General features: G+C 40.8%; 1 protein-coding gene across 9 annotated transcripts in view; it reads left to right on the forward strand.

The window, feature by feature from the left end:
• Positions 1–754: 754 nt before the first annotated feature.
• Setx (senataxin) overlaps positions 755–20,978 on the forward strand; it is a 49,303-nt gene continuing 29,079 nt past the window's right edge. For 5 of the 9 annotated variants that reach the window (XM_052181997.1, XM_052182002.1, XM_052182001.1 and 2 more), the window contains exons 1-10: positions 755–871; positions 1,459–1,555; positions 5,087–5,276; positions 7,103–7,313; positions 9,392–9,501; positions 12,958–13,177; positions 13,826–13,945; positions 15,077–15,248; positions 15,370–15,457; positions 15,853–19,965. In XM_052181997.1, the coding sequence (XP_052037957.1) occupies positions 5,100–5,276; positions 7,103–7,313; positions 9,392–9,501; positions 12,958–13,177; positions 13,826–13,945; positions 15,077–15,248; positions 15,370–15,457; positions 15,853–19,965 (5,211 nt within the window). In that variant the 5' untranslated portion in view covers positions 755–871; positions 1,459–1,555; positions 5,087–5,099. The other 4 variants (XM_052181998.1, XM_052181999.1, XM_052182000.1 and 1 more) reach the window with 4 other exon arrangements.

Consider the following 20,978-nt stretch of genomic DNA (forward strand, 5'->3'; position numbering starts at 1 on the left):
TTGCACCCTTTCCTTTTTTAAAAAATTATTTTAATTTTTAAATTTTGGTGAATGCGATGTAGGCCCCGGAATCGCTTTGTGTACGAGGCTGGCCTTTGGGACGCTCCGGCTTCAAGCCTTTCGAGTGCCGGGACTACAGGCCTGTAAAGTGGGGTTTTTTGTGTGTGTGCTTTTTTGTTTTTTTCTAAATTCCGTTTTTGAGGGAGAGAGGTTTTGGGCGACCCAACTGCCCTTTGGAAAATTTGGAGTGACGGTGTTCCGTTACTGGAGGCCTGTCCTGAGTCGGAAACAAGGATTAATTCGTATAGGCTTTGCAGGACCTTGAACTCGGGGGCGCCCTTACGGAGACAGTTTTCCGTCCCAAGCGCTCATTTTATTTTTATTGTCTAGGTTTCGGACGGAAGCGCGACCAGAGTCTCGGATGTTAGGGAGCTGAACAGCAGAAAGTCAACGGCAGGTAAGCAGCCAACCCGAGGAGGTCTAGGCAAGGGGCGGGGCGAGTCGGGGGCGGGGCGAGTCGGGGGTGGGGCGAGTCAGGGGGCGGGTCAGGCTCCTCGGCTAACTTACCGCCCCTTTGGTCAGGTGCTCTTGATTAGTTGGACTTGCCCCCTCCTTCCGGAAGTGATGCCACGCATCGGTCTGCCCGGCTGCTGTTTCCGGACTGCTGTTCTTCCCACCTCCCTCCGCCCCCATGGTCCGCCCCCTAGGCGTACCACAACAAGCCGGCCATGGCGGGGGCGGGTAGAGGGCGGGGCCTGCTCTCGCGGCTGTGGCGGGTTGGGTGCTAGGCGTTGCCGCACTTCCGTCTGCGGCTGCTCGTCCAGCCGGGGGCATGGAGGTGGGCTAGCGCGCTGCAGCCGGGCCTAACCGGGTGAGAAGCGCAGCGGGTAGGCCGCGAGCGGGGAGGGCGCGTGCGCGTGGAGGGGCGCGGGGCTTATTGCCCCTGGTTACTCGCGCGCGGCCTGCGGGAGAGGGCGCCTGCTGTGACCCTTCCGGAGAGCTGCGCGCGACTGGAGCGGCGGCGGCCACAGGCGGGCATCGCTTGGTGTTTCCTGCAAGCCAGGCCCTCCCCCGGAGCCCTGCGGTTCAGGCATCAGCACCGCCGGCTCTGGGCTGCGATGTACGGCGAGTGCCCTTAGCTTCGGGGCGAGGGAGGACTCCCCGGTAAGGATCCGGTTGGGTGCAGCGTCTGCCCAGGCGGCGCTTCCGCATGGGTACCGGGTTGCCCTCCCCGCTATCCCAGGCGTTGCAGTGTGGACGGCCTCCCGCACGCCCTCAGCCCACAGCGGGCACGATCCAATGCTTATTTGGCTCCTGAGGGGGGAACAGCCCCTAGACAAGTTAGGGTCACGTACCGTAGTGTGGGGTCTACCTGCGGTAACTGTGTAAGGTTGATGCAAGGCCCAAGGGAGATGAATAAGGGACATTTTATCAGTTTTTAATTTATTTTAATTTCAGAAATGTTCTTTTTGGGGGCCAAAGTGTGAATATGTCTGAATGCAGATAAGCCCAGCAATCGAAAAGAGGATCACTTCTCTGTAGGACGTTTGTCAAGGTAATTGTCTTTTTAAACAATCACCTCTTTTTCAGTTATTTGATAAGTACTGGAGTTACAAAAGTGTAGAATAGGTCCATGCCTTGACATCTCAAATTGCTGAGGTAGGGGCAGACTCCGAACCACCTTGATAAGGAAAGAAGGTAATGTAAATGTGAAGGACAGAGAGGAGGTTCTCAGAGACCCTGGAAGAGAAAAGTCTTCCAGGTCGCTGACACTCAGGGTTGTGTTGTACACTGGTTTCAGCAGGTGATCTTTGAGAATCACTAGTGGAGCACAGTAAGTTAACATTCTTATGATTAAGAACTGTATTGGTATGAAGGGTGTGAGTGTCTTGAAGGCAAATGGGAAAGCTACAGTACTGGAATGCCAGGCACTAGGAGTTTTAAGCAGAGCAGATGTAGGAGGTGGGAGAACAAACCAAGTGATAGGAATTTTATCCCCAAAGTGGAGGAGTTAACCTGTGCTTTAGAAGTCTAATGTGTGCAGTAACCTCTGGCAACAGTTTGTAGGAAGGTTTGGAGGTGGGTCAGGTGAGACAGAGAGATTAGACTTCTTTAGTAATTCAGGCAAATGATGAAAGAGTAGGAAGACTCAGGAAGAAAGGACTGGTGTTAGGACTTAGGTGCAGCAGAGAGGGAAGAACAAGGTGATCCTGAGGCTATTGCTCTGGAGATGGAGTAGGCGGCAGCACTATCAGTGTAGGGGAACACGCAGTTAGTGATTTATTTTTATGCGTATTGGTGGTTTGCCTGCATGTGTCTCTGTGTGAGGGTATCAATCCTCAGGACTGCCAGGTGGTTGCATGGAATTGAACTCAGGACCTCTGGAAGTCATCCTCCAGCTCCCTTTAGTGGTTTTATTCTTCTTGAAATCTCATCTTTAAATGTCTTTTTTCCTTTAATTGGTATTTTAATGTTGAAAAGTATTTTAAATTATTTAGAAGTATGAAGAAAGTATGCTTCAGAATTAGGTGTAAAAGTAACTTTTTTTTTTTTTGAGACAGGGTTTCTCTGTGTAGCCCTGGCTGTTCTGGAACTCACTCTGCATACCAGACTAGTATAGAACTCAGAGATTCACCTGCCTCTGCCTGTGGAGTGCTGGGATCAAAGGTGTGCGCTATATGTGTGTGTGTATAACTCTGTGGGCAGTAGAGTATAAGTGCCTGTGAGATCTATTGGAGGTGGAGTCACAGGAAGTTGTAAGCTGCCTGGGGTGCTGGGAATTGAACTCTGGTCCTCTGGAAGAGCAGTAATTATCTATACGTTTGTTAAGAAATTGTGGTGTTTTTTGTTTTTTTTTTGTTTTTTTTTTTTGTTTGTTTTTTAAAGCTTCAGAAAAGTGATTATCTATTTATATCTCTACATATCCTTGGCTATCCTGGAATTCACTATGTAGACTAGATTGACTTTGAGTTTAAAGAGATCCCTCTGTCCCTGCCTCAAGAGTGCTAGGATTGAAGGCCTGGCTATGTTAATGTTTTCTTATTAGCAGAGATTATGGACTCTGCATTTTAGAGTGCTACATTGCTATGTGCAAATGTTCAGTGGCTCTGATTAGATTCCTAGACTTTGATAACTCCTCTTTTCTTAGTGAAAAGAAACCAAATAATTGCCCTTTTCATGAAATTTAGTTCCACTGATATATTGTCTTTGTATAATGTATACAAGTATGTGTTATGTCTAAGGGAATTTTTCTCTTCGAAGATTGGCTTTTCTCTAAAAAGTGATACCACTTGATAATGCATGGATTAGGGCCATGGAATTTGTGGGCTTTACAGTGATACTTGTAACTTTTTTCTTCAGTTGGCTATAGTTTACATCCATTAGAAGTTGGGTATGTTACCTTTCTGGTTTTGGAGATGGCTTAAGAAGTCCACTTCATAGCTTGGCGGTGGTGCACACCTTTAATTCCAGTATTGGGGAGATAGAGGCAGGCTGATCTCTGAGTTTGAGGCCATCCTGGTCTAGAGTGTTCCTGTACAGCCAGGGCTATACAAAGAACTCCCCCCAACACCCCTCTTCCCCCCAAAAGAAAAGTCTGCTATATACTCCGAGTGGCTGGGACTAAGTTCCACCTCCTGCAGCAGGAAATAACTTGTTATTTGGGATTCTCAGGGAAGATGCGTGCCTTCTGTCTCATTGTTTATTCACTTATTTGTATTACTGTAATTGAATTGTGCTTATTTATTATATGGCTTATTTAGTATTTATCCTTTTCAAAGTGTTTCAGTTTTAACTGTGTTGAGCTTTTTCTTTTGCACCTTGCAGTGCAGGATGCTCCTGGCTCACTCTTCATTTTATCTGCTTAACCTATTAAGAGACCAAATCTTTTGACTCTTAGAGAACCCGACCTTCTCTCCCCCCCACCCTCCCCAGGGTTTCTCTGTATTATAGCCCTGGTTGTCCTGGAACTTGCTCTGTAGACCAGGCTGTCCCGGAACTCAGAAATCCGCCTGCCTCTGCCCCCCAAGTGCTGGGATTAAAGGCATGTGCCACCACCGCCCCGCCAGAAAACCTGACCTTAACCGGCTGGTACCTAGCACCAGTTTTCAGGCTACCACCACAACAAGACCTGTGTCTTAACATCAGTTTCCAGGTTACCCCCAACAAAACCTGTGTCTAGCACCAATCTTCAGGTTATTCCCCAACAAATCTGCATCCGCAGGTTACAGGCCTGCCCTGGTACTTCATAACAACCACAGATTGGGAGGAAAGCAGGAGTTAAGTTTATGGTTTAGCTCCAAGCACCAGTAAATTATGTTAAAGACTGTAATGCTGCTACCCCCCCCCCCCCATCAGATGTTATCAGGCTAGATACCCCTTATAAATGTTTGCCTGAAACTAGGCTCATGACTCCACCTTCCTGCTCTATCAGGGATGGTGGAGAGCCGAAGCTCAAGCTTGAATGAGACCCTAATTCGATTGCATAGGATTCGGCTCCTTGGTTTTCTTTTTAGGGGTTCACGAATATTTCATGGCACAACACTATAAATTTAATATGTATCCGGGCACACATTTGCTTTTATTCAGCCATGGCATACTGTTAAGTGACTTTTCTGTTGACTTTTACATAAAAAGTTCTTTGTATTGTATTTCATGTAGTGATCCTTTGATCACTGCTTTTTAAGAATATGAAAGGTTTTTTTTAGCTTTTGATTTTAAATTAGTGGGAGACTACACTATCTTGACGACATTACTTGGTGGTTTTTCTCTAATTTTGCATCGGTAATGTGTAGTTTGATTTCATTTGGCACACAGCGGGTGTGTTGTAACTAATGGAATGTGTTCAGATATTTTTTGCTGCTGTCGGGGATCAAACCCAGGGATTCTATTTGAGATAAGTACTCTGCCACTATGCTTCCTTCACCTCTGCCCTGCTTTCAGATTTGGGTTTAGTCAGTTAAGATGGGACAACAGAACATTTTGGCTGTGGAGGCAGTTTCTAGATGTAGAAAGTATTCTTGTTCTTTGTAAAAAGTAAGTCTTGAATGTTAAATTTTTTCTTTTAAGTGCCCTCTTTTCTTTTTAGCTACAGGTACAGAATGAGCACATGCTGTTGGTGTACTCCAGGTGGTTCTTCCACCATTGATGTCCTAAAGTGCTATGCATCTAGCACTGGATCAAGTGAATTTCAAACAGCTGATGAAGACCTCTGCTACTGCTTAGAGTGTGTGGCTGAGTACCACAGAGCCAGAGATGAGGTGCCATTCTTGCATGAGGTAATTTGCAGTAGATCTTAACCAGGAAGACAATACGTATAGATTACTGTCAGAAGCATTCAGGGAAATGTTGCTATGACTAAAGCTTTGAAATATAGTACAACTCCAGCACCTAATATCCCAGTATATAACAGTTCCTGTAAATACTTTCCAATGGGCTTGAATTGAAACTTAAAAGTACAGTTTTATGATCTGTCAGTTGCAGTTATTTTGCTATGAAACAGTTGTATAAAATTTCTAGCACTCAGGAAGTAGGGCAGAATAATTGCAGGTTGTAAACAGCCTGGCCTACATAGTGACACCCTGTTTCCAAAAAAATAAAAAGCTTTTCTTTTTTTATTGAAATGCTTACAAAGGTAGCATGTTAGGTTTATTGGCATTTATCTGATGAAGATTAGGTAATATATATATATATACTGTATATGGGGATGATTCAATCTGTGGTAAAGATTGTGCATTTTTATAAGGATTGTGAAGTGTTTTTGATGTATGAGATGTATATGTATCTGGTTGTTTTTGTTTTTTGAGACAGGATTTCTCTGTATAGCCCTGACTGTCCTGGAACTTACTCTGTAGACCAAGTCTGTCCTTGAACTCACAGATCCTCCTCCCTCTGCCTCCAGAGTGCTGGGATCAAAGATGTGTACCACCACTGCCCAGTGTATGTGTTGGGGGTGGATGGAAGGACAGAGAGAAAAAGAACCAGAGATTGATGTTGGGTGACTTCCTTGATTGAGCTAGCTCCACCTTAGTTTTTGAGACAGGGTCTCTATTGAATAATTCATAGGCTGGCTGATCAAGTTCCAGGGATCTACTTGTCTTAGCCTGGTACTAGTATTACAAAATACATGCTAGTGCACCAAGTTTTTTACATATGCTAGGGAAATAAATTCAGATCCCTGAGGAAATCACTGATTGAGCATCTCCCCATCCCTAATATTTATGTTCAAACTATCCATCCTATTTGTGTGTAAACTTATATTTAAATTTAAGGAAAAGTGTGTCCACCTGGGTGTAAAATGTTCAAGTAAAAGGAAGAGCAGCACATCATTCTTCAGGCAAAAGCTAGATGTGCTTAGTAAGGAAGGCAGTAAAAGCCAAGATAAGCTGAAAGTTAAGCCTTATTTTATAGCTAAGTTGTGGATGTCAAGGAAAATCTTTTTTGAGATAGGGTGTTTAGCCCACACTGCCTTCAGGTTCTCTATAGAGCTGCTGATGACCTTGAACTCTTCTGGTCCTTTTGCCTCTGCCTCTCTGGTGTTTGGGTTTCAGGCACGTACCATCACACTCAAGTCTGTCTATGCTAGGCATGGAACAAGATCTCATGCCTGCTAGGTGAGTACCTAACGACTGAGTTACATCATAGCTTTTAAACCATTTTTGCTTTTTCAAACTAACTTCAGATATATCAAGTGTTTTTTGGACTGCAATCATGTAAACAACTTTGACCTGCATTGGGAAACCTAACAGTGGGTGAGACTTACTTACCACAGTACTCACTGTGTTGCAGTGGTAGAAACCAAACTTCTAGTTCCAAGTTATGTCTGTGCTACTTTAAACTTCTCATTTGCTTTTTTCTTTTTCAAGACAGGGTTTCTCTGTGTCGCTCTGGCTGTCCTAGAACTCACCTTATAGACCAGGCTGACCCTGAACTCAAAGAGATCTGCCTGCCTTTGCCTCCCAAGTGCTGGGGTTAAAGGTGTACACCACCACTTCTGGGCTATTCTGATTTTCTAAACATGAAGAGGAAAAGTTTTTCCACAGGAAAGATTCACACATAGCATATTTTCAGATAAAAAACATTTCTGGACTTCATCTTTCTGCAGGTTTTATGGGAGCTAGAAACCTTACGCCTCATAAGTCACTTTGAGAAGTCCATGAAGGCAGAAGCTGAAGATGATGATGATTTATATATAGTGGACAACAATGGAGAGGAACAGCTGTTTGACTGCAGTGGCCAAGATTTTGAAAATAAGCTTCGAGTTCCTCTTTTTGAAATACTGAAGTACCCTTACTTGCTTCTGCATGAGCGTGTTAGTGAGTATCTAGGGTGTATAAGTTGGAGTTGGGACCATGTGGTTGCTGGGAATTGAACTCAGGACCTCTAGAAGAATAGCCAGTGCTCTTTACCACTGAGCCATCTCTCCAGTCCCTCTCTAGCCTTCTTAGTATTGTCTATTTTGAGACAGCATGTGCCAGGCTGACCTTGAATTCACTCAGTAGCCTAGGCAGGCTTTAACTTCAGCCTCCCCAGAATCTGGGATTACAGGCTGGTACCACCAGACACAACTATACTTTCTTTTTTTCCCCATGTGACTTGAGACCACATAGTTGCTCTCTAAAATACACTATGTATTTTTTATTTTATTGTGATGTTTTTCATTTTTTATTTTCCTTTAAAAGTCTTTTTGAAACAAGTTCTCTCTTTGTAGCCCTGGTTATCCTGGTACTGATCATGTAAATCATACTGGCCTTGATCTCTAGATTCTAGTTTCCTCCCTCTGGGATGTTGGGATTATAGGCTTGCATCACCAAGTTCTTCTTTTGATTAGATACATTACTAAATTCCAAGTAACTTGATTTTTTAAACTAAGTCTTTTTAAACATTTTCATTTAATACTTTTTATGTATATGAATGTTTTGCTTGCATGTATGTCTATGTACCACATATATGCAAGTACCCAAGGAGCTTGGAAGAAGTAGTTTGACTCCTTGGAACTGTAGTGAAAGATAGTTGTGAGCCATCATGCAGGTGCTTGGAATCAAATTCCAAGTCCTCTGGAAGAGTAGTCAATACTTTTAAAAGTTGAGTTATTCCTTCTGCCCTTTTAACATTTATTAAGAAAAATGTACCCATAAATGCCAGGGAGATAGCATAGCAGTTAAGTGCAACCCCCCCCCCCCCCCACACACACACACACACATACAGGGTTTCTCTGTGTAGCCCTGGCTGTCCTGGAACTCACTCTGTAGACCAGGCTGGCCTCAAACTCAGAAATCCACCTGCCTCTGCCTCCCTAGTGCTGGGATTAAAGGTGTGCGCACCACGCCTAGCTTTTTTTTTTTTTTTTTTTTTTTTATTGGTTTAAGTGCACTTCTCTTACAGAAGACCTGGGTTCAGTTTCCAGCTCCCACATGGCAGCTCATAACTGTCAGTAACTCCAGACCAGGGGATCTGACATCCCAGCCTGTTCTGATTTCTGTGGGCACAGATCTTTGTGGTGCACAAACATGCCTACAGGCAAAATATTCATATACATAAAGATATTTTTAAAAATTTAAAAATCCATAAAAGTGTATAAGCTTGAAGATTGTTTATACTTTCACATATAAAAAAGTATTGCAGCAGTTCCTGGTAAGCTGATCTAGTCATAAATCACCCTCCAAAGCTAGCTACTGTTATTAGTATACTATTTTTTGAAGTTTGACAAAATTGATTTTTAAATTTAATAGAGTTAATTGATCAATAAATGCAGTTAGGATGACTAACCATTAGGAGAAGTTTCCTTGTTCTAACTTTAGTCCAGGTGCAAGACACAGGACCTGTAACCATGCTCCTGAGATTGTTTTGGAGATCATTATACAAAGTATAAATACATGTTTTAGTAAATTTTTAAATTTACTAAACATTCCATTCATGATCACAGTGAATAGTCAGAACTGGAATTTAACTCAGTGGTAGAGAGTTTGCCTAGCATGCCTTAAGAATGAGGTTTGATTTCTAGCACTTAAGAAAATATATACCTCAATAGATAAATACTGATCTAACCAACAATTACAGCATCAGAGTTGTTTTTTTTTTTTTTTAAAGATTTATTATTATATGCAAGTACACTATAGCTGTCTTCAGACACACTAGAAAAGGTCGTCAGATCCCATTACAGATGGTTGTGAAGCCACCATGTTTGAACTTGGGATCTTCGGGAGAGCAATCAGTGTTCTTAACCACTGAACCATCTCACTAGCCCAGCATTAGAGTTTTTAATGCTTTGTTCAAAACAACAAAAAAAGAACGTTTATTTACAAACTAACCTAAGAGCCATTTTTTTTTTTTTTTTTTTTTTTTTTAGCTTCTTGAGGCCCTAAATTTAATCATTTATTGTCTTTCTGTTTAGATGAACTATGTGTGGAAGCGCTTTGTCGAATGGAACAAAACAATTGCTCCTTTCAGGTTTTTGACAAATATCCAGGCATCTATTTGTTTTTGGTTCATCCCAATGAATTGGTGAGTATGAGTGGTAGGCAGTGCTAGTATTGGCTTTACTTTGTACATGTTAGCTAGCTTTAATTATAGACTTACTATGTATTTTGTTTAATATATTAAGATTTTTACTCATTAGTGCATTTAGGTAGAATGGTACATGGTTAGGAGTGTCATGAATTTAAGAGCGCAGGAGAACACTTGCTGATGGGTGATACTTGAGTTTAAAAGACAGGAAGAAAAGTAGTTTGTCTTTCAATGTGTCTGTCCCAGACAGCGTTTATGTTGTTGTGATAAAGAACTGGCCAAAGCAACTTCGGAAGGAAGGAAAGGGTTTGTTTCATAATACACTGCTACATCATGGTCCATCAAAGGAAATCAACAACCTGGAAGCAGGAGCTGAAGCAGATACCATGGAGGAATACTGGCTTTCTTAGCCTACTTTCATGTATAATCTAGAGCCATCTGTTTAGGGGAGAAGAGATACCACCACAGTGGGCTGGGCCCTCCCATGTCAGTCATTAAGACTGACTTAAGAAGGCATTTTTTTTTTTAAATTGAGATTTCTTCTTTCTAAATATTTCTAGGTTTGTATTATGTTGATAAAATTAACCAGCATAGTATCAAACTGAACTAATAGAAGATTCCTGCTTTTTTCACTTTGTTGCTAAGATACATGGGAATGGCATTTTAAATATTAATTTTCCTAATAAGTGGGATTGAAGGGGGTGTAATTGTAGGGGATAGGTTAGAGAAAGAAAAATTTCTAAGTGCTAGAGATGAAGAATGTTGAGAGAGTGGACAAGAACAGGTGCAGAGATCACCACAACCATGGAAATAGGTTGTAAGTGAGAAAGTCTACACCTACAGTTCTATGCGCACTAGCAGTTAGAATGGAGTCTATATTTTAAGGCAATTGCTGAGAAAGTCTGTTTTGTTAAAATAATGGCAAGAAAAGATGTTTTGTTTTTAAACCTGCAGCAAGGAAAGAACATACTTCAGGATGTAGTAGTACATGCCTTTAATCCCAGCACCTGGGAGGCAGAGGCTGGTAGATCTCTGAGTTCAGGGCCAGTCTGGTCTATATAATTCCAGTACAGTCAGCTACATAGTGAGACCTTGTCTTAGGAAAAAATAAAGGAGCATAGCAATAGATTTTTAGTCAAAATGATGGTGATTGTTTCTTTCCTTCTAAACAAATGGTAGGAAAAGTCTCCAAAAAGGAAGTGAGGTAGTCAGACTTAGGTGTTTCTATGGAACAGCAATGGAAAAGCATAATAAGTGATAGAATCTTATAGACCATGAGGAATTTGTTATGCATGGTAATTAGAAATATACTCCAGAAGACAACCAGAAACCCTGTGAAAACAGACAAAAATACAAGAAGCTAATCAATGCTGGGTTGTTGAGTCAGTTATTGTAGACCTTACTGGCCTTGAACTCAGAGATTCACCTGCCTTTGCTTCCTGAGTGCTGGAATTAAAGGTGAAGGACACCATGCCCAGCTTACTACCTTTTAAGAGCAAGTACCTACAGAAAAAAAAGCAGCTGTGTTAGCTTTCTATTACTATACGTACTAGAGATATTTCACTTTGTAAAGGAGTGGTTTTTGACACCTTTGAGATTTCATTCCAAGAACAGTTACCCATGAATTTGAACATGTAGTAGCACCTCATGGATGGGGGAGGTATGTGGCAGAGCAAAACCACTTATCTCATGGTAAGAGTGAAAAAGAAGTCCTGCCCTGCAGTTCTGACTGAAGGCATACTCTATGTCCTGAAGAGCTGCCTACAGGCACTGTTGTTTAAAGGTTCTACCTCCTCCTGATAGTGTTGAAGCGTTTGTGTTGTTGGGCCTTAGGCACACTAGGCAGTGCTCTGCCACTGAACCCATAAACTAAGCTCTGCAGCAGCCTTTAGAGGACATACCTTTCTTTGAACTTGGTCCACCCCACCCCCCTTTCTACTTGAGACTTGGTTTGACTCTGTAACCTAAGAAACCTGGAACTCACTATGTAGATCAGACTGGCCTCAGGTGTGTGGCATCTCCTTCAGCCTCCCAAGTACTGGGATAACAGGCATAAACTACATGCCCAACCTGAACTCAGATTTTTGGTTTCATTTTTATACAAAGGCTTCTAACATCCATATTAACAATCATCAGCCTACTGTGTATGTGTGCATTATCTCTCAGACTCCTCCTCTACATACTCTTTAATAAAAGTCACTGTGTAAAACATCTTCAAGAGCCTTGTATGAGGGCTGGAAAGATGTCTCAGAGGTTAAGAACACTGACTATTCTTCCAGAGGTCTTGAGTTCAAATCCCAGCAACCACATGGTGGCTCACAACCATCTGTAATGGGATCTGATGCCCTCTTCAGTATGTCTGAAGACAGCTGCAGTGTGCTCATATTAATAAGCATGTCAATGACTTGGTTTAGGTATCCCGAAATGTTAATGGGATTGAGAAAGTAAACAAGTAGGCATCATCACCCTAAGGGCAGAGGCAGATGTGGATTATTTTTTAAAAAAGGGCATGCTGTAAACGAATTCGGAGTTGGTGGTGGATGGAAACGACCAACATCTATTGTAAAATTATGAAATTTTCAAAGAATAAAATGTATTAAAGGGGGGGCTGGCTTCCAGGCAGAATGCTGTATACATAGCGAAATCTTTTTTTTTTTAAGATTTATTTATCATATGTAATATACTGTAGCTGTCTTCAGACACTCCAGAAGAGGGCGTCAGATCTCCTTACAGATGGTTGTGAGCCACCTTGTAGTTGCTGGGATTTGAACTCAGGACCTTTGTAAGAGCAGTCAGCGCTTTTTTTTTTTTTTTTTTTTCGGAGACAGGGTATCTCTGTGTAGCCCTGGCTGTCCTGGAACTCACTCTTGTAGACCAGGCTGGCCTCGAACTTAGAAATTCGCCTGCCTCTGCCTCCCAGAGTGCTGGGATTACAGGCATGTTCCACCACTGCCCGGCTTTTTTTGTTTTTGTTTTTGTTTTTTAATTCAGTCAGTGTTCTTAACTGCTGAGCCATCTCTCCAGTCCCCTGAAGAATTTTTTTTTAAGTACTAAAGGAAAAGTTCACATATAAAATAGGTTTGAGAAAATCTGTTTTATCAAACCAACTAAAGAATAGATTGGCTTATAAAAGTCTTAAGTGGATTACTTCTAATAGACATGCCTAAAATGTAAGCAAGCAGAAAAGATTGATGGAATAAATGGAAAAAGTTACTAAATGCTTATAACAATATGAAATAGATACTAAGATAGGACAGGTTTCTGCTAGTCTTTAAATGAATGAAAATGATTGTTTAATAAATGATTTAGTTTGTTTGAATCAGGATTAAAAAAGGTCCATATTCTGTAATGTCACCCTTTGATCAGTCTACTGAAATCTTTAGAAATATTTTTTGTTCATTGCTCATTGAATTAATAAACCTACAAATGTTATTTATAAATACAATCACTTAGGTTCGGCGATGGGCTATTCTGACTGCAAGAAACCTGGGGAAGGTGGACAGAGATGACTATTACGACTTACAGGAAGTTTTAACTTGCCTTTTTAAAGTCATTGAGCTGGGGCTTTTGGAAAGTCCAGACATTTATACATCTTCTGTGCTTGAAAAAGGCAAACTGATCCTTTTGCCTGCACATATGTATGATACTACCAACTACAAAAACTATTGGCTAGGTGAGTATTCTTACATGGACATGTCTTCCCTAGTGTTCTGAGCACAGAGCAATCTGAGCAATTTCCTTATTACAAGCCTTCATGGTTCCCAGTTCTTGTTCCTTTGCTAAATTAGCTTAAGTATTTTATATCTTATTAAATATTATTTATTCTAGATGCCTTCCAAATACATGTTTTCAACCCTGAAGAGTAAATCTGTTGTTTGAAGTAGAATTGTCAGTGTGATGTTGATTATTATTACCTCATTTATTTTAATGGTATAAGTATTTCCATGTGCTGAGAGATTTTGCAAGTCACTATTTCATTAATTCCTGTTCTTTAAAGTTATATGTTATGGTTGGTAGCAGTTTTCTTCTTAGTGGTATATGAACTGTATATGAAATGTATAAATGAGGCATCTTAATTTTGTGAAATTCGAGTTGTGTGGTAGTCATCTTAGAAATCACCCTCTACCAAGACTATCAACACCTATTTTACAAAGAAAGTGTCAAGTACTGTTGTTGGGGAGTGGTGCTTTAAGTACCTCAGTCTTAAATATGTCAGGGGAGCTGAAATCTGTTGCTTTGACTTGCCGCTCTGCTTTCTTTCTACTAGCTAAAACAAGTGTAGTGTTGCTCATCAATCTGTTAAACTGGAATAATTTTATAGGTATTTGCATGTTGTTGACAATTCTTGAGGAGCAAGCCATGGATTCACTGTTGCTGGGCTCAGACAAACAAAATGATTTTATGCAGTCAATTCTTCATACCATGGAGAAGCAATCGGATGGTAATATACTTTACTTATAAAATGCTTTTGAATAATACTAGGTGGTGTACTTTTAAAAATGTTGGTGTCTCCGGGCGGTGGTGGTGCACTCCTGTAATCCTAGCACTCTGGGAGGCAGAGGCAGGTGGATTTCTGAGTTCGAGGCCAGCCTGGTCTACAGAGTGAGTTTTTGGTTGGGGATGATAGAGTACTTGCCTACCTTGCCCAAGGCCCTGGGTTTTGCCCCAGCACTGAAGCACAAATACCAACCAAAGTTTGAAAGGTCTGGGAGAAGTAAAGCTGAAGGGTCAAAACCACTAGGAGCAATAAAGTAGTAAACTGTAGTGCTGGCCTCCACAGAGCACTCTGGAAATCAAACGCCTGGGAATGTTAGCATAGTATGGAATCTGGTAAAGATGGTTAGGAATTTGATAGGCAGTGCTGACGGAGAAGGCATTCTGGTAATATCTGCAAACAGCTGATTTGTTTTTGCTACAATCAGATTATGGGGATATGAAAAATTAATTTTGGAAACAAAGTGCTGTTAAATAGTAAGCAAAATTAAAGATCTTGCTGGGGCAGAATTTTTTAGATTCTGGGACTAATTTAGATAATAAATACCATTTCTTATTCTTTTACTCTTACCAACAATACTTAGAATGATAGGGGGAGAGAGAAAACTTGTTGGTTATCAGTTTCTCATTATTTACTTTTTGCAAAGAGATTATAGTTTTAGAACATTTTGAAAATTTGTAATTAAGATATAAAGGCCCATTCCTTTAATTCCTGTGCTTAGGAGGCAGAAGCATATGAAATTTTATGAGTTTAAGGCTAGCCTGGTTTACAGAGAAACTTTCAAAACAGCCAGGGCTACACAGAGATCCCTGTCTGGAGGGGGACACACATACCCACTTTAAGTTTTTTTGGTTTTTTGGTTCTCTCCCTCCCCCCCTCCCCCCCCCCAGACAGGGTTTCTCTGTGTAGCCCTGGCTGTCCTGGAATTCACTTTGTAGATCAGGCTGGCCTTGAACTCAGAAATCTGTCTGCCTCTGCCTCCCAAGTGCTGGGATTGAAGGCATGTGCCACCACTGCCCGGCTTAGACTGTTTTTCTTAATTATTTGTAATTTAGTAATTGTTTCATTTTACTTCAGATGACAGCATGGATCCTTTCTGGCCAGCATTACACTGTTTCATGGTGATTCTTGATCGCCTTGGATCTAAGGTATGGGGTCAACTTATTGACCCTATTGAAGCATTTCAAACCATCATTAACAACGAGAGCTACAACAGAGAGATCCAGAATATACGGAACAGCTCCATAAGGTTTGCTAAATGTTAGAATTTAAAATACCATATTGTAGCTGATTTTCTAAGAAGATTTTTCTTTTCCCTCTTCTCCAACCCCTTTCATTTCAGTAATTTCTATTTATCCTTAATATTTAAGGACCAAGTTAGAACCGGAGCCACATTTTGATGATATGGTGACGTGCAGCCAGATTGTTTATAACTATAATCCTGAAAAGACCAAAAAGGTATAAAACATTTTTAAAGCTGAAGTGACTGAGTAGAGACAGCGTTCTGTGTAGACTGTTTGTTGACTTTATGATGTGTAGTCAGTCTGAATTCACTGTTTCATAAAGGCTCTCCAATGGGGCTGATGCATTTCATATGGGGAACATGAACTCTTAACCACAAGGGAGTATCTTGGTAGGAATAGTAGTAATCAAACTAACTGATAAGAAGACTGAAGTATGGGAAGATGGGAATTTGCATTTTCTAGAAGCAATTTTATAATTCATATAACATTAAGTATAGCATATTGTAGACCAGAAGAGTAAAGCTGCAGATTATATTCCTATTCTACAGATTGGGTGTTAACACCATTGATACTTGTTTATCTAAATATTTATCATTTTTTTCATTTTAGGATTCTGGGTGGAGATCAGCCATTTGCCCAGATTATTGTCCAAACATGTATGAAGAAATGGAAACATTAGCCAGTGTACTTCAGTCAGATATTGGTCAAGATATGCGTGTTCATAACAGCACTTTTCTATGGTTTATACCTTTTGTTCAGTCACTTATGGACCTTAAGGATTTGGGTGTGGCTTACATAGTAGAAGTTATTCATCATCTATACTCAGAAGTCAAAGATGTCCTTAACCAGACAGATGCTGTCTGTGACAAAGTCACTGAATTTTTTATTCTGATTTTAGTATCAGTGATTGAGCTGCATAGAAATAAAAAATGTTTGCATCTGCTGTGGGTGAGTTCTCAGCAGTGGGTAGAAGCTGTTGTGAAGTGTGCCAAGCTTCCTACCACTGCATTTGTACGGAGTTGTGAGAAGTCACCTGGAAGTACCCCCAGAGGAGCAGCAATAGTGTCATCCTTGGCATTGCATTCAGTGCCATCTAACTCTGTCCAGCTTGCTTGTGTACAGTTGATTAGGGGTCTCCTCAAAGAAGGTTATCAGCTTGGTCAGCAAACACTTTGTAAGCGGTTTTGGGATAAACTTAACTTATTTCTTCGAGGAAATTTGTCTCTGGGTTGGCAATTGACTGGTCAAGAAACCCATGAGTTACAAATGTGTTTAAAACAAATAATTAGAAACATAAAATTCAAAATGCCGCAATATAGAACTTTTGGGGATCCAGCTTCTACATTCAAAACCCCTCCTTCTTTTAAAGAAGAAAGTGAACAAATAGACAGGAAGCCTAAAAAAGACATTTATTGTTTGGAAAATTGCAGCCCAATATCTCCTAAAGAGCCAGTGAAAGCTGATAGCCATCGAGTATTGATTAAAGCAAATACTACAGAAGAGGAGGACTTCAAGCAGCATTACATTGATTTGAATGAAGAAGACCCTCTTCCAGCTGAGTTGTGCTCGAAGCAGAAAAGTGAGGCTTTTTTTTCTGAAAGTGCTCTAGAGCAAGTTAAAATAAGCATAGAGAAGTCTGGAAAAGAAAACTCTTTATATACACCACCAAATAGTAGTACTTCAAGAAATGGTCCAGAATGGGGATGTGACAGAGGAGTGATAATATCAACACATTCATTGACTGATTCTAGCAGTGATTTTATGGAAAAGGTATCTACATCAAATGAAGATGTCTCATTAAAGGATGGCACTAAAACTTCAAAACCAAGTTTCAAAGTACAGAAAGATGAAATTTGTGCCAAGTTATCACATGTCATAAAGAAGCAACACAGGAAAAATACTTTGGTCGATAACATCATCGATCTAGAGGAAAATACAGCTATGTCTGACCTTGAGAACTGTTCAGGAACAGGTAGAGGAACTCCAAAGGAAGATAGCATTGGACATGACATGTCTTCAGACCCTGTTCTGGAGGAAAAGCATGAAGAGGAAATATCTCAAAACAGTTCATTGTTCAAGAAAGAGACAAAAAGTGAGGAGTTGGATAATAGTTCTGATGATGATGAAGACAAGCTTCAAATCAAGGAAGGCCATGCTGACGATGATTTGGTATCATTTACAGAAGTTACTGATACACTGGTGAAGAAGAATCCATGTGAGGGTGGTATGAATCCTGTAAAGGTGGTAGTTGAATCAAGAGATAAGGAAATGAGGGCAAGTACAGTGGAAGAACAGGAGCCTCATGACAGTAGCAAGCCTTTGGTTGCAGGTCGTCAAATAGACCTCTGTAACATAACTTTAATATCTCAAACCACTGTTATTCAATTTCCATCAGGTTTAAGTAAACAGAATTCATTTCATCTACAAAAAGGTGATAAAAGATGTTTGATAGCTAACCAAAACAGTACTGCCACCTGCCATGGACAAATTATTGTTATTTCAGATTCTGATGAAGAAGAGGAAGAAGAGGATGAGGATGAAGAAGATGAAAAAAGTTGTATTGAGGAAAACATCAAACAGAGCAAAGTATGCATGGAGAAAGAGTGTTCAGAGCAGCATGGATTGATAGTTAATAACAGTATGGGAAAGAAGCTTGTAAAGGAAGAAGAAACAGTGTGCCCTGTAGAATTTGAAGACTCTGAATCTCAGCTCTTTGAGTTCGAAAGTTCATCAGAAGTCTTTTCAGTTTGGCAAGATCATACAATAGACAGCAAAAACTCCCTTCAAGAGGAGCAAAAGAGCTGTGTAACTCATGTAGCTGATAGTACAAACAATAACTTGGGTTGTGGTGTGGACTCTTTGTCTGAAGAGGTTGTTAGAAAGAAAACAGAGGGTGTTAAAGAGCCTGCAGAACCACACAGTAGTGTTTCTGCTGAGGTATTTTGTAAAAATGGAGTGAAAAAACTTAAGAGGAAACGATGTGACAAAGTTACAGCTGAAGATCCTCAGAGGCCTTCCTCTTCTGTTGGAACTGAACAATTGGCTGATCACAGAGATCCTACTGAAAGTGATTTAAAGAGTGCAGACTTGGGGATGGCAGCTCCCAGTTCAAGTGTTGAGACAGATTCCACAAAGTCTACAAAGTCTCGTCCTCACTCAAAACCTGTTAGGAAAGTTCCAGCCTCTAAGGCTACTAAGAAAACACATTCAGACACTAGAAGAGGACAGAATAAGAGTTCATGTTACATAAGCTGTAGAACTTCTCCTGCTATTGTGCCACCAAAGAAGTTTCGCCAGTGTCCAGAGCCAACCTCAACGGTTGAAAAACTTGGACTGAAAAAAGCTCCTCGGAAGGCATTTGAGTTGTCCCAGAGGTCTCTGGAGTGTATAGTCCAGTTACGTGACCACGGTAAGACTGTTGGAGTAGTTGATGCCCCCAAAAAAACTAAATTAATTTCTCCTCAGACTCTTTCTATCAAAAATAATAAGAAGCTTCTGACAAGCCAGGATCTTCAATTTCAAAGGCTTATGAGATCCAGATCACATCAAAAACGAGACTTTGATTACAAAAATACTGATATGATAAGAGCAGTGACACGTATAGTACAGGGTTCGGATGTACTTGAAGCAGACTCTGATGAGCCAGATAATCATAGAGGAAGTGAGCCACTTGCTATCAGTAATGAAAAACAATTAGCAAACTGCATGCTTTCCAAACCAGAAGTGGCAGAAGCCTCTTCTGATCCTTGGGTGACAGGTATAACATATCTTGTGAACCAGTGTGAATCTAGAGTGTTAAGTGGAGGAGTGCCAACAGATGTGGTGATGGTCTCTGCTTCAGAGGACCCTGTGACAGGTGGAGGTGCTCTCACAGTGCAAGTTGGGGAGGTGGCAGCTGTGAAAGCTGCAGAGCCAGAATCTAGTAGTGATACAGATGATGATAATTTATTCCTAACACAACATGATCCCCAAGATATGGATCTTTGCTCACAGTTGGAAAATAATAAAACCATTATTGTGGCTCATAAAAAGGATACAGTTCAGAGAGAAGATCCTTTAAGTCGGCCTCAGTTGGAGTCTTTGAGTATCACAAAGTGTAAATACAAAGACTGTGTTGAAACCACAAAAAACCAAGGTGAATACTGCCCAAGACACTCTGAAGCTAAAGCAGCAGATGATGACGTGTTTCGTAAACCTGGCTTGCCTCTTTCTGTAGCCAGGCCCTTGAGACCTACAACTACCAAGATATTTAGCTCAAGCAGCGCTTCACGAACTGCCAATCTTTCCAAGTCTTTGGAAAGTACCACACTTCAGTCAGCACTAAAAAAGTCAAGTGGAGCACAGCCTAATCTGAAGGTGACACCACCCTCTTCCATGGGTTCTCAGAAGCCAGTGGCTGAAGTGAAAAGTCTATGCAATATTTTTCATTTTCAGAATCCAAGCAGTTCCAACAGACAGAATTACAAGCTTACATTTAGTGAGAACAGGCCTATGTCGTCATCTTCTCCAGTGAACATTCTCTTGCCATCGCAGTCTATCTTTGACACCTTCATTAAAGAGGTCTTAAAATGGAAATACCAAATGTTTTTGAACTTTGATAAGTGTGGTGCTCCAACAAGTCTCTGTCAGTCTATTTCAAGACCCGTGCCTGTCAGATTTCAAGATTGTGCAGAATATTTTAATGTTTTTCTACCTTTGATTATATTGAATGCTTTTGAAACAGTAAGTATTCTTTAATTCTTTGCCCCTTCTGTAGATAGATAAATGGTTTTCAGTATATAGCTTCCTAAGTTTCTGTTTGCATCTACACTCACTTCAGTGAGAAGGTATTGGAAGATTTGGAGTTAGTATTTAGACCAGAGACTAGTGATACACAGTAGCTTATTCCTTACCCAACATCCTTGGTTGTGGGTAGAGAATAAACTGTGGAAAGGCTAACAGATCTAGTAGACTAGTTACAGGTTGGTTACAGCAACTTGGGGGTAAAATGATGGTGACTTTGGGTGATAGCTGTGGAGATGGAAAGGCTGTAGGGTACATTTTAGAATACATGATTGATAAGGAAATTGAAGAGATGACTGTTTTGTGGCATAACCTGGCTATGTTGTAATGTTTACTCTCTGCCAGGACTGAGGTAGAACTTCGTGAGTTCACCTCTCCTGGTTTCTAGGCTGGAGCAGTACAAGGCAGGAAAGCCCCTGCTGGATGTTTCTAGCCAAAAATGATGTATAATGTGATGATGGCATTGTGTCCTCCTCCTCTTCCCCCATGAGGAGTAACTGCGCGGTTAACTTTGAGCAGAAGCAGTTCAGCACTAAGAGTCGTTGATGAATGGTTCTGAGGAACTAAGGGCCAGTTGCAGATTTAGCTACTTTAAAAGTTATTGTAAAACAAAACAAGGTCTCAAAGGTCATTTTTTGTTGTTTTTTGTTTAAAAAGTGTAAAATAGTCTTTTTACACTAGTAATTTTTTTTTCATAAATTTGAGCTTAGGAGTAGTCATTTAACTCAGGATCTCAAAGATACTTCTGGGTTTGATTTGAGGCTTTGGAAGACTAGTACATGTGACATAGAAACCAACAGGAAGAGGGCTTGTGCCAATTCCCTGAGGTTGAGAGAAATGTAGGATAATCTCATTGTGAAGTAGGTGCTACCAGTAAGATTTAGCATCATGTGAACAGTATCAGGGCCACAAGTGACTGCTGAATATGCAAAGTGTCTTATTTCAACTGAAGA

Source organism: Apodemus sylvaticus, chromosome 5 (genome assembly GCF_947179515.1).
Source record: "Apodemus sylvaticus chromosome 5, mApoSyl1.1, whole genome shotgun sequence".
In the NCBI taxonomy this organism is placed as follows: Eukaryota; Metazoa; Chordata; class Mammalia; order Rodentia; family Muridae; genus Apodemus; species Apodemus sylvaticus.